We start from the raw sequence: 13297 nt of genomic DNA, 5'->3' as shown, positions 1-13297 counted from the left end.
GGGCAGACTGTATCCCTCCGTCGCTCTTCCAGGTGAGATGGAGACTGGCAGACAGCCCTCTTCTCTCGCCTGGAGCTCAGCTCCCCAAAACTGGACTCTTGGTTTATTGTATTTATTTACTTCATTTTTATGCCGCCTTTCTCCCAGAATGGGGCCCAAGGGGGGCTCAGAAATTAAATTAAAAATCTAAACGTCTTTGCAATAAAAGTTTTAAGACAATTAAAACCATCAAACAAAAACAGTATAACATTACAAACTTTAAAAGCTACAGGACTCTTGCATCTTGCCTGGAGTTGACCCACAAAAAAGTGGAGATTTAGGGCCAGGCCTTGAGATCTACCACCTCGATTCCTAACATTGAGCCAGAATATTCTTTCTCATCTCTTGGCTTCGATCCTCCCCAAGCAGAAAGCAATCTGTCCTCCACCCGACCGTCCTACATTTATTGGAAGGCGGCTGGGTCCGATGGCTTCTCCCTGGTAGACCTGTCCTAAATGTTTTGGGCTCAATGCCTCCCTTTCTGTCCTTTCCTTAGGCCAAGCTGGTGGTTCTGCGCCTTCCCTTACAGTTTCCTCATTTTTGTGTATGATGAGATCCGTAAGCTGATCCTGCGCCGCAACCCAGGAGGTGAGAGGCACCGGGGAAATAGGGGCAGAGAAGGGGCCGAGGGGGCTGGACGGTACGCACAAAACCGGGGGTGCAGGGCTGCAGCGTAGCCCCAAACCCAGCAATGCCCAAACTCTGGTCCTCCAGTGTTTTGGACTTTGGCTCCCAGAAAGAAGCCCTAGCCAACTTGGCCAAGAGTTGTGAAATCCAGAACATCTGGAGTACCATTCCAGATGCCCTTCCCTAAACTACCAATCCCAGCATTCCACAGGAAAAGAAGCGAGAGAGTGGAATCCTGACTCTATACTTGTCTGGTTGCTTTGGAGAGAACTAGGGCTGCACCCACATTGGAGAAATAACCCAGTTTGGCCCCGCTTTTCAGCATCCTGGCTCAAGGCTATGGAATTCTGGGAGTTGGAGTTTGTTGTGGGGTCCAGAGCGGAGCACAGCACAGCTCCGTTCTGGACCCCAAAACATACTCCAACTCCCAGAATTCCATAGCCTTGAGCCCGAAAAGAGTTAAAGGGATGCCAAACCATTCCTCCAATGTGGATGCAGCCTAAAATAGACCCATTGCTCAATTGTTGAATTTACGTAAATGCAATCAAGCCAATGGGTCTCCTTCGGTTGGGATTGCCAGTCGGATCCTATTTGGGGACAAAGGGCAGAGAAAGGGGGGCTGGAAGGGATGGGAGAGTGGCGGGGGTCCCGTGGCCCCAATCCTGAACCCTTTGTCTCCTTCTCTTGCAGGATGGGTGGAGAAGGAAACCTACTACTGAGCCCTTGCCCTCCTCCTCTGGCCGTCTCCCCCGCCGGGAGGGGGTTCTCTCCCCCTTCCCAAAATCTGCCTCTTTCCCCCATTCCTTCCAATTACGAGAGAAAGAGAGAGAGGAAACGCTGGGATCGTACACGCCAAGATCGAAACAACAAAACCAAGACACCCAACTGTCCCACCCCGGCCCCCTTTCTCCCCTTGCCCCCCAACGCTGGCAGAGATAGGGCAACCTGTCTGTCTCCTCGTCCGTTTTGGGGGTTTTTCTCTGGCACCCCCTCATTGCTCCCTGTCCCAAAAACCCATCTTCCATACTCTCCCTATTGTTTTTAGGAGCAGCTTGTGGGGCAGTGGGTGCCAGAGAAAAATGGGAGAAACAAAGGGGGCAAAATATCTACTTACCTCTGCAAAAGGCACCCCTTTCCTCTCCCTCCTCGCCAGCTTCAAATTCCCTTCCGTAGCTGGATTTGAACCCGGGGACCATCTGCACCCCCAAAAAATGCCTCGGATTATGTGAGCCAAACAGGGCAGGGTTTGGGGGGAGGGAGGGGGGAGGTTGGGGGTACCACCCCAGATTTCTGGTTAGCCGTCATGATTAGCCTTTGGGCACCCAATTGGGGGTCAAGGAGACACCCTGTCATTCCCCATCCACTCCCTTTCCTCCCCTTGTCCTCCTATGGGGAATATTGGTGTGGGTCTGTGTGTGCGCACACATGTTCGGCAGAGAGGGCAGGCATGGGTCAACCCCACAGCCCAGCAAAATCCTCCCCAGCTTCAATAGACCTCTGGGGTGCTCAGCGCTTGAGCACAAAGATGGAGAATTTGGGGTTCGGGGGGGGGGGGTGGGAGGACCCACCCAATTTTTATTCTTAAATCATCAGAATTCTATATTCCCCCAATTTCTGCCCCTCTCCATTCAGCCCCCCGGCTTCTGATTCCTGCTAGATGTGTTGATGAACCCCAGGGTTCGGTCTCCTGTGCATGTGCAGAGTTTCATAGGACCAAGACAGTTGCTTCTTACCATGCCTCCCTCTGTGTGTGTTTGTGAGAGAGTGTGTATGAGGGTTGTGTGTGTGTGTGTGCTCAGTCCGTTGTGACCTTCCTGTTCCCGAAGAATCCTCCATGGGGAAATTGGGGGGTGGGAAAGTGGGTTGGGGGACATGCCTGGCTTTGCTCCCACCGGTGCTGAAGGCCACCCTCTCTGGCCCCCTCCTCAGTCCACCATCTCCCCCTCGAACCCGGCACCCATGTCCTTGGTCCGTTGCCCACCTGGAGCCGAGGGAGGTTCCAGCCGTGCCCCCCGTCCCTCCCCTCCCCAGGAAGGACAGGATGGCTCCCCTCCTTGCCTTGTCCTGGGGGAGGAAAGGAAGGAAGGGTCCCTCTCTGTCTCTACCCGCCTGCCCCTTCCCTCTGTCCGTGTCCACCCTCTGAAACCCACACACAGAAGCCCCTTCTTTTCTTTATATTTGGGGAGGGGTCGGGGTGCAAGGGGTCCCGTGGCGGGGGAGGCGTCGTCCTGTCCTGTCCCATCTCCCCCTTTCCATTTTGGGATCGTGTCGTCGTGTGAATCAACCAAAACAAGGGAAAATTACAAAAAATGATTTAACAAATAAAATAAATTTAAAAAAACAGTGAAAGTGGGATGTTTGTCTTTGTGAGCCACAGTGGCCCCGCCACCTCCATGCGCACGCATTGCCCTTGGGGTGTGAGAAAGAGCATGCCCATTTTACAGAAGTAAGTTGTTAGACTGAGAACAGTGCAGGATGTGCCAATGGGGAGGAGAAGTTGGGGTGTCTGTGTGGGTCGTACCTCTAAAAGCCCCTCAGACAGTCTATGAACAGACTAAGAATGGGCACCTTGCCCCCCAAATGTATTAATGTGCTGCAAGAAGCCCCTTTCCTTCCATGTGTTTTTGCAAAGAGAAGCCCTTTCAGACAATGGCCCTGCCTGCTCCCTCCCTTTGCAACCAGACATGGCACAGCCCACAATTAGTTCTGCCATAGTTAATTAAATATAAATTAATTCATTTATATTTATAAGTATGAATAATTCATTTGGCTCTGAATAGAGGGACCATGCATCCCTCCCTCCACCCAACAGGTGCTTATGCGCTGATGCTCATCTTGGCTGTGGCTCTATGGGCTTGTGGGACTAATTGCCTATTGCTCTTACTAATCTTACTATTACTGTTCAGAGAGAGAGAGCTGTGCTAGTTATTTCGGCATAAAAAACGGGAGGAACCGAGAAGCCCTTTTGAGACTGGCTAATTTTAATTGATCTCTAATTGTGGCAGATTGGTTTGGGAGCTGGACTGCGACTCTGGAGACCAGGATTTGGTTCCCAGTTCAGCCACGGAAACCCACTGTGTGACACTGGGAGAGTCACACTCTCCCAGCCTTAAGGAAAGGACATGGCAAACCTCTGAACAAATGCTGCCAAGGAAACCCCAGGATGGGTCCACCGCCTTAAAGTTGAACTAAGTTGGAAAGGACTTGAAGGCATACAGCAACAAAAACTGCTAATAAAGGTGCAGCCAGAGTTCTTCTCCTGCCCTTTCCATCAACCATCATCTCCAAAGTCATCATCACCACCTTTTTCATAGACTGCTCTGGTCCTATTCATGGAGGTTTCATCCAGATGTTTTGCCAGTCCTTTTGGCATGGCTGCCATACAACATCCTCCTCCTTCCTCTCCTTCCTCCTCTTCCTCTACTTCTTCATCTTCCTCTTTTGATCCTCCTTTTCATCTCTCACATTTTCCCTCAGGTAGCCAACTGGAGTTTGGGACCATCCCTGGTTTGCATTCAAATCCATAAGTTATGGTCAAATAAGGTGGGATTTGTAATGAACTATCAAGTCCCACAAGTTGAGAACCAGGGCCTTCTGGGGAAAGAAGGCAACCGGTTCCAGTAGCAAGAGGTGCTTCGGGAGCAGCTCCAAATGGATGGACGGAGGACCACCATCCAACTTATGCAAGGGACTTTGCAGACTGGTGGAAAACACAATGGAGGGAGCATTGTTAGCATTGTTATTAGTCTGTGGCTACCCCAGCTAAGCCACTAGCAAAACATGCACACAGAGAGACACACAGAGGAACTGTGCTGATTTCTACATTTGCCTGCATCTCCAGCCCGTTCAAGACCGGTTTGCTCACTGATGGAGACACGCACGCAAAGTGCTTGCAAACACACAGACATGCGCAACACCAGCCACCAAAGCAGCCCTTCTCTCTGGACCTTGAAATGGGGCCCTGCCCCAAACATAGCTAAAGACAGCCTGCTTTGGATCTGTCACCATGGGTTTGGCCCCGAGAAGGTGACCACGCCAAGCAGCCCCTTGCAAACCCTGCAGCAGACAAGGTCCAGGGCAGGGATGCCTTTTTGGGGAGGGCATGGCTGCAGCACCTTACCCTGGGATGGCCCTTAGTCCTCTGCCCACCTTGGTCCCTTTTAAGCCTCCCTTGCCACAGACGCATGGCCCTCTCCTCTGCCTCCAAAAGATGCTGCTTGACCCGGCTAATTTAATCGGATTGCTTTTTCCATCTGGCTCCCCTGGGATGGGAGGGGGAGCAGAGGAGGAGGAGGTCATTGCCACGGCAACCGGAGGATGGAGGGAAAGGGGTCGCCATGGTGACAAAGCAGATGAAGTGGATGATGGATGACGGAGGTGGTGTTGGTGCTGGGTGACCCTGGTGCCAAGGTGGCAGGGCAAGGGCTGGCCAGGTTGGCACACACAAAAGGAAAGGCAATGGCCTCTTATGCCCTGTTTGGATCCGGCCACTCCTCACTTTTAGGGCTGGCAGCTTTTTTGGGCTATTTATTTATTTGCCTAACCAACACTCCTGTGCCTTTTAACAACCCCATGGGCATGTTTTATGGGCACAGCTCTTGCTGCCATCCTAAGGATGCCATTGGCACCGTGCTTATTTTCATGCCCATTTTTCATTGTTAAAAACCAAGCACATTAACCTTAAAAGGTGGCGGGTGCAAATCTCCATTTGCAGCCTTCAAGGGTTTGATTGTTGGACTAGGATTCTGGTAGACCAGGGTTCGAATCCCCACTCAGCCTTGGAAATATGACCCTGGGCGAGTCATAGTCTCTCAGCCACAGAGGAAGGCAATGGTGGCAAACCTCCTCTGAAGAAACCGTGTTGGACTAAGACTCTGGGAGATGAAGGAGGATTGAACCTCTGCTCAGCCATTGGGAACCCACTGGGTCACTTTGGGCAAGTTACACTCTCTCAGCCTCAGAGGAAGACCATGGTGGCAAACCCTCTTGGAGCAAAACCTGCCATGAAAACCCCACAATAGGTTGGCATTAGGGCTGCTGTAAGTAGGAACTAAAGGCACGCAACACCAACAACCACAACTAGTATTTGGAGGTTGTAACGATGGAGATGCCATTTTGTTATCACAGCTTGTTTGTTCCTGTTAAGAAAAGCCAGCTCAGCCGTTTGGCCATCATGGTATCCTTTGGGATTTGTATATTTTATATATATAATATATATTTTAAAAAATATATTTTCAAGCTGTGAATGTTTGAATCCGTGGAGAAGGAATCTGTGGATGTATATAAGTACGGTTGTCCCTCTATATCCAGAGATTCCTTATCCGTGGATTCAAAAGGCTCTGGGTGGAGCGAGCCATTCTCCGTCTCCGGAGGGCAAACGCAATGGATCCTTCGTTCCCAATTGATGGCTACCAAACATCCATCTTGGACCAGAGCTGTTTTGTGTCAGGAGTGGACTTATTTAGATGACCTTTTAGACAGCGTGCATTTAAACACTCGAAGGACGGACGTTCCAGTTTTAAGGCCTTTAATTTTTCCAGTAAGTTGAGAAAAGAGGCTGTGAATTCAGGGGGTCTGCAATAAACCGTAACAGCTTGGCTGCTGGATAGAAAGCGGAAGAAGGAAAGTTCTTAGCAAGGCATTGCGTGAGGCCTTGGACCGGAGACCCCAAAGCACAAGGGGAGCAGGAACTCGAAGAAGGGGGACATCCTTAGCTATTTGGGGAATGGGGGAGCCTGGAAATGCAAGGAGCATGGAGGTCCCAGGTGGCTTTAATCAAGGGGGGGATTCCCCCGACCCCCAATAAGACCCCTCTCTTGGGGAACTCAAAGGAGAAAATGGCACACAGAAATCAAGGGAAGCAGCAACAGTATGTACAGCATTGATACGGAACAGCAACGCAAAAGAGAGAAGATCTGGCGATCCATTTGGGAACCCAGACGGGGAGGAAGGAGGTTTTTGGGAGGGAGGCATGGAAGCGCTTCACACCGGCTCCATCTGCAGCTCATCCGCTTCGCTGGACTCCAACTCATGGAAGGCCGCATGTGAACCAATGACCACCAACGTGGCACCTGCAGAAATGTATTTAGGTCTGTATTTATCCAGACAAGACACTATAATCTCCAGCAGGGATAGAGGAATATACTATACACTAAACTGTACTATACACAGTATATACTCAACTATAAATCGTCCCCAGGGCAGGTTTTGGGGTCAAAATTATAGATTTTGCTCTGACCTGTGGATAAGTCTGGGACTGCCTGAAGGAAGAGGCCCCTCCCTCCTCAACTGTCATCTCGGCCTCAGAGGGAGCCATCAGGCAGACCCAGCAACATCAGTGACTGCCTGAAGGAAGAGGCCCCTCCCTCCTCAACTGTCATCTCGGCCTCAGAGGGAGCGATCAGGCAGACCCAGCAACATCAGGGACTGCCTGAAGGAAGAGGCCCCTCCCTCCTCAACTGTCATCTCGGCCTCAGAGGGAGCCATCAGGCAGACCCAGCAACATCAGGGACTGCCTGAAGGAAGAGGCCCCTCCCTCCCCAACTGTCATCTCGGCCTCAGAGGGAGCCATCAGGCAGACCCAGCAACATCAGGGACTGCCTGAAGGAAGAGGCCCCTCCCTCCTCAACTGTCATCTCGGCCTCAGAGGGAGCGATCAGGCAGACCCAGCAACATCAGGGACTGCCTGAAGGAAGAGGCCCCTCCCTCCTCAACTGTCATCTCGGCCTCAGAGGGAGCCATCAGGCAGACCCAGCAACATCAGGGACTGCCTGAAGGACGAGACTTCTCCCTCCTTTGTCACCTTGTATTTTGTATCGCATTGTGATTTTTACTGTACACCGCTATGATCATTGCGGAATAGCGGTCTATAAATAAAACATATTATTATTATTATTATTATTATTATTATAAGTCGAGTGTAAAACTTAAGGGCACATAATAAAGGATATAAAGGATGAGACAAAGGAAAACAATGAGAGAACTGGGAGACAGTGCTTCCAGGACAGAGGGCTCCTCTTTCTGTAAGAGATAAAATACAGCACTTACATGGATCTATGGATAAAGGGACCCAGGGCTTCTTTGACTAAAATGTCTAGACTAGTAGGAGAGAGTATTTAGTACTGCACTATATTATAGTATACTATACATTATGGTAATTTATATATATATATATATATATATATATATATATATATATATGATAGTATACTATACAATGTAGTGTGTGTGTGTATGTATGTGTGGGTATCTATATCTATATCTAGTATATTCCTTGGTCCATTCTGGAGATTATAGCATATACTGGGCCATACTATACTAGAGAGAGAGAGTATGTGTATATATTGTTTATAAAAATACCCAAAATGTAACTGTACAATAATCAGAACCATGTACAGAATCTTCCAGAATGACCTGTTGTTGGTGCCACAAAAGGGACATACAGTACACAACAGGGTATGTAACTGCAAACATGTTGTATTTATTCAGAAGTGGGATAAATGCAATGCCCAGCAAGAAGGAGGGCAGCGGCTACTCACCCAGGACCCAGAAGACGGCCGACCCGGCTCCGGCCAGCCAGAAGAAGGGGAAGGAGACGCCTCCGGCCAGGCCATACTGGTGGGCAGTACTCAGCTCCCGACCTGGAGGGAGAAAGAGCAGAGGAATGGAGACAAAGGCGGAAGCCTTCATTGCCTGATTAAAATGACCACGAGCGGAAAGCCACGTTTCTGCCTGCTTACCTCCAATGAATGTGGGAAAGAATGGCCTTCTCAGGTTTGCAAACTGCTTGGAGGGTCAGAGCCCAGGAAGAGGTTTGCAAAAGACCCAGAGCAGCATTCCTGCTGAAACAGCGCCACCGGGTGGCCTCTCTGGGAAGTACAGACTCGAAAGAGACCAGGCTGAGAGTTGTTGTGCCTTCAAGTGGTTTCTGACTTACCGTGACTCTAGCCTAAGGCAACCCTATCATGGGGTTTTCTTGGCAAGTTTCTTCAGAGGGGAGGGTTGCCATTGCCATACTCTGAGGCTGAGAGAGTGTGACCTGCACAAAGTCACCCAGTTTCCATGGCCGACCCGGGATGCAAAGTTTGGTCTCCAGGATCCAAGTCCAACCCTCAAACTGCTCCTATCAGTGTGTAACCCACCTCTTTAGCAAACCAGTGACCAGCAAGGGCCTTCCACTCACCAAAGACCACCAGCTGGGACTGCTGGGTCTTCAGGTAGATGATGTAACAGGCTCCAAAGAAGACGGCAAGCGCGATTAGGAGGAGTGGAGAAGTGATGCTGCCGAGAGAGAGGCAAGGGCGGGCGGGTGAGAGACATGACAGTTTGCACATGGTTTCTGTGGTGGGCCTTTCCCCCAGCCATGCTCAGGACCAGGAATGCTGCACTCAGGTCCAGCATCCACACTGCAGAAAGAATCCAGTCTGACCAAAGTTTGGGAATCACTGGTTTAGTGCATGGGAACAAAATGTAGTATACCTCAGTTAATGACATTGATGTGTTCTTTGGCATGACTTCTTCCACCACTTTATCTGCTATGGCTAAATGGTACAGAATGCTGGGATTTGTATTTGGGTGCAGCACCAGAACTCCCTGACAGAGAAAGCTAAATATCTCACAAACGCCAGAACTCCACAGCATGGAGCCATGGCAACTAAAGCCGTGGAAGAAGTCATGCTGAAGAACACATCGATTTCATTGACTGAAGTGTACTGCATTTTGTTCCTATGCACTAAACCAGTCATTCCCAAACTCTAGTCTTCCATGTGTTTTGGACTTCAAGTCCCAGAAGCCCCAGCTGGGCCAACAGTCAGGAATTCTGGGAACTGAAGTCCAAAACATCTGGAAAACTGCATGAAGCCGCTTTGGGTCCTTCATGGCAGGAAAGCAGTATATACACTGAATTAGTAAAATATAAACATTATGTGATAATGTTTCTGGGCCCCAAATGGGTTTTCTGTCTGGAAGTCTGGGGGGGGGGGGGAATCCCTACCTACTCCAATAATAATAATAATAATAATAATAATAATAATATACACCCCCAGACCCCTCACAGGCAATAGATGATGAGGCCGAGGAAGACGAAGACGTAGTTGCTCTGGAAATACTCCACGTTGCGGGCAAGGCGTTTGCAGAGCTCCCCAAAGTTGCGGGGCTTCCCAAAGCGCCGCTGGTCCAGGAAGTTAGCCCAGGGCCGGATGGTGGCCCGGCGCTGGTCCAGCCACTCCTTGGCCGGTCCTTGGGGCAAGAGGGCCGGCAGGTTGATCCTGGAAGAGGGCAAGTCATAAAAAGAAATGTGAGCCACGGACCCCAAAGGCCACCCCGCCCCAAAGCCCCCCCGAGACCCCCTTAAAAGAACCCACTTGTTACAGGGCCCTTGGTTCTTTCCTTCTGGCAGCAATGGACAACTGGTCCAGACTGGACCCAGGAGGCCTTGGAGGGCCACCCACCCATTGCGCCAGCCTGAAAAAATGCCTTTTCTGTCCCTTAAAGCCTTCTAGGTGACATGGGGGGGGGGGGGCAGCTGCCAACTGAAAGTGACCCATAAATCACATCTGGTTCACTTTTAAATAGGAAAACTTTCTGTTCCTCTCTTGGGGGGGGGGCAAAATCACTCAGAGAAGATGGTGAAATTGCCCCCAAACGGTGACATTTTGGGAATACATCTTGATCCCTGAAGACCCCTGGCGACTGCAGGAACAGCCTCCTGGGCCACTGAAGACCTCCGGGCATCCCCACCACGGACCCTCATCCCTTCCTACTTGGTGCCCAGGACGCTTCCCGCCGCCTCCATCTCCGTTGTGGGGTTGAAGAGGTGCTCTGGCCCTGTTTTGCCCGCCATCTTGCTTCAGGCTGCAGAGAAAGAGAGAGATGGGAGAGGAGTGGCACATGGTCCATCTCCAAAGGTGAGAGGCGAGGGCATGCGTTTTACCTTTCAGTCACTTAAGCCGACTTAGGCCCACCCTAAGGAGGCCCTGGCATGGGGTTTCCTTGGCAAGAATGGGGCCTTGCTCTACGGGGTGGGTGCTGGGTTTGCATTGTGGTTTTAATGGGTGCAATTTTATATTGTTTAGATGTGAAGTTTTAATTGTGACAGCCTTGCATGGGGGGGGGGCAGAAGGAGGAGGGGGAGAAAGAGGGGTTCCTGCCTTAAAAGGAAAGGGTCCCTTGGCCTTGGCTGGGTCCAGGCAAGATGCGCCTCAGAGGATGCCCCCCTGAAGCCCTTTATACATACCATTTAATAATAACAATAATAATATACCTGGAAAAGGGAGGGCGGGGCGGGGGCGTTTGTCCTGGTCAAAGGGCTTCCTTCCCCCAGCCTTAGCCCCACCTGGCAGGTCTGGTCGCCCCTGAGGGAGCCCCCCCCCCTCATATTTTGGCAGCCTTGCATGGGGAGGGGAGGGGAGGGGGCAGAAGGAGGAGGGGAAAAGAGGGGTCCCAGCCTTAAAAGGGAAGGGGAAGGGTCAGGGGGCCCCTTGGCTTGGCTTGGTCCAGGCAAGATGCGCCTCCTCCAGGGGATGCTCCCCTGCATCCCTGGTCGCCCTGGCAACCGGACCCTGCGCTCACCTGCCGCCTGCCTTGCAAGAAGGAGACGCTCCAGCAGCGAAGGCGGCCTGCGTGGCCAGGGGCGGGGCAAGACCGGCCACGTGACCCGGATGCAGGCGTCACAGCCGCGGCGCTCGCTGGGAAACGTAGTCCCAGCGCCCGGGCCCAGGCTTTGCGGCAAAGCCGGGTGGACTACAACTCCCAGAAGCCTTTTCAGGCTGAGGGGAGGTACGCTGGGAGTTGAAGTCCAACCTCACCTCTCTTTCTCAGGCGCCCTCCTGTGCCTTCAAAGCCGGCTTAGATGTTATCCGGCTAAGAGCCATCGCTGCGTGGCTCTCGCGCGCCCCCCGTGGCTAGAATTGGGAAATAGGGTTGCATGCATCCGCCAGAGGGCGCCCGAGAGAGAGCCAGGAATAGCCCCTCATGTTGCCAATCTGGTGACTTTCACACCCAAATGGTCCTTTTCAGGGCCTTTGGTGGGATTTTGGTGGTTGGTTTTAATGGTCATTTTGAGAGTTGAAATAAGTGTTTGGTGAGATATTGGGGGCGGATTTGGTGAGATTTGGCCAAACGTTTGGGAATGGTCTTCGAGGCTTGTAGCCTTCAACTCCTTCGCCAGAAGCAATGGCTCAATGGTCTCCTCCTGCGCAAGCGCTTCTGTGCATACAGTACATACATATGTATAACATACAGTTTCATATATATATATACTTGAGAGAGATGGATTTGAATCAAACACATAGGATTTAATAAGAGAGTTAGAAACATATGACTAGAGTAGAAAGGATTATATAATCGTATGCTATAATTAGATTACATATATATATAGATCGTATGGAACCACATATATACATGTATACTATTATAATCAATATATCTAATGGGACTGAATAAAGTTCAGCTGAGGCCCTTTTCCTGAAGGGGGATTTTATAAAATAATTAAGTTAGTAAAAGAAATAGTTTTTTGATAAGTTTTTTTATATTGTGTTCACTTTATAAAAGTATATTGGACTTCAAGTTATTAAATATATAAGACACCTGAACACTGTTATCCATGAAATAAATTGTTTTGTAAGAATTAAGGGGTTTATATCTTTGGTAAATGAACACGATACACATTCCTTAGAGGTCTTTAAACAGAGGCTGGAAGGCCATCTGTCAATGGGGATGTTTTGATTGAGAGTTCCTGCATGGCAGAAGAAGGGGCTTGGACTGGATGACCTTTAGGATCCCTTCCAACCCTATTATTTTATGATTTTGTGATTCTAGAATATGTTGAGTTTAGTTATTTTATAAAACATGGACTGAATAAGTTACTCTGGGCTATATCAAGACTATTAAGACGGCTAGTGTCTTGTTTAGAGAATAAATAAATAAAGAATAAAATAGACTTGCATTACAAATGTAGCAATTAAATTAGACAAAAAGCTTCAAAGGAAAGAAGCCTTTCTCTGCAAACCAAGGACAATGTTATAGGGAGACATAAATCAAGAGATACGGGAGTTTTATTCTCACTAATGGACAAGAATACTTGTTTCATAAAAGGCTGACTTAACGTTGACACCAAAATCTAACTGACCCTGCGTGCGTAATGCATGCGTAATGTGTGCGTAATGCGTGCGTAATGCGTGCGTAATGCATGCGTAATGTGTGCGTAATGCGTGCGTAATGCGTGCGTAATGCGTGCGTAATGCGTGCGTAATGGGGGCGATGGATATTAGAACACACCTATGAGTCTATAATGGCTAATGTAAATGGTCATGAGATGTATGGTATGGGTGGTGATGTTACATACATGCAAAGGAGGTCTTAAGACTAATCACATCTCTTGATCTGGCCAATGGAAAATATGATGATAAAAATGATGATGATGATGATATAAAGAACTGTATAAATAAGGTGCAAAATCTGTGTAAACCCGTGCTCTCTCTCTCTTTGCTTAATTTTGCTGATAGATTGATTGCACCCTTTTCTGCAGAACTGATTATTCTTTTCAAATGAATATGGCTTATTGTGCTTTCACCTGATTATTTCTTTGGTTGTTTTCTTAAGTCCTTCTTGTCTTTAGCTCAACAAATTGGAA

The 13297-nt window shown here is 49.5% G+C and overlaps 2 protein-coding genes across 4 annotated transcripts in view; one reads left to right on the top strand and one right to left on the bottom strand.

Annotated features, from left to right (window-relative positions):
• The window catches only part of ATP1A3 (ATPase Na+/K+ transporting subunit alpha 3), a 28633-nt gene extending 25624 nt beyond the window's left edge, over positions 1 to 3009 (top strand). Inside the window, exons 22-23 of the mRNA XM_089479320.1 lie at positions 536 to 627; positions 1357 to 3009. Of these exons, the coding sequence (XP_089335446.1) occupies positions 536 to 627; positions 1357 to 1385 (121 nt within the window). The 3' untranslated portion in view covers positions 1386 to 3009. The remainder of the gene's footprint in view (positions 1 to 535; positions 628 to 1356) is intronic.
• A 3167-nt stretch (positions 3010 to 6176) lies between these two features.
• Positions 6177 to 11324, bottom strand: LOC149304731 (prenylated Rab acceptor protein 1-like). 3 transcript variants are annotated; one of them, XM_089479321.1, is made up of 6 exons: positions 11236 to 11324; positions 10428 to 10518; positions 9720 to 9932; positions 8849 to 8946; positions 8205 to 8306; positions 6177 to 6737 (listed from the first exon to the last, which is right to left on the bottom strand). In XM_089479321.1, the coding sequence occupies exons 2-6, from the start codon at positions 10505 to 10507 to the stop codon at positions 6649 to 6651; spliced, it is 582 nt and encodes a 193-aa protein (XP_089335447.1). In that variant the 5' UTR covers positions 10508 to 10518; positions 11236 to 11324; the 3' UTR covers positions 6177 to 6648. The 3 variants fall into 3 exon arrangements, with proteins under 3 accessions (XP_089335447.1, XP_089335449.1, XP_089335448.1); XM_089479323.1 differs by having other exon boundaries at positions 11240 to 11259; XM_089479322.1 differs by lacking the exon at positions 11236 to 11324 and adding an exon at positions 10928 to 11014.
• Between the last annotated feature and the right edge of the window lie 1973 nt (positions 11325 to 13297).

Source organism: Sceloporus occidentalis, unplaced genomic scaffold, assembly GCF_023333645.1.
Source record: "Sceloporus occidentalis isolate IW3139 unplaced genomic scaffold, rSceOcc1.0.p SCAF_13, whole genome shotgun sequence".
NCBI classification, from domain to species: Eukaryota; Metazoa; Chordata; class Lepidosauria; order Squamata; family Phrynosomatidae; genus Sceloporus; species Sceloporus occidentalis.
Note: the sequence above shows the minus strand (reverse complement) of the source record. Positions and strands in the feature narration are given on the sequence as shown.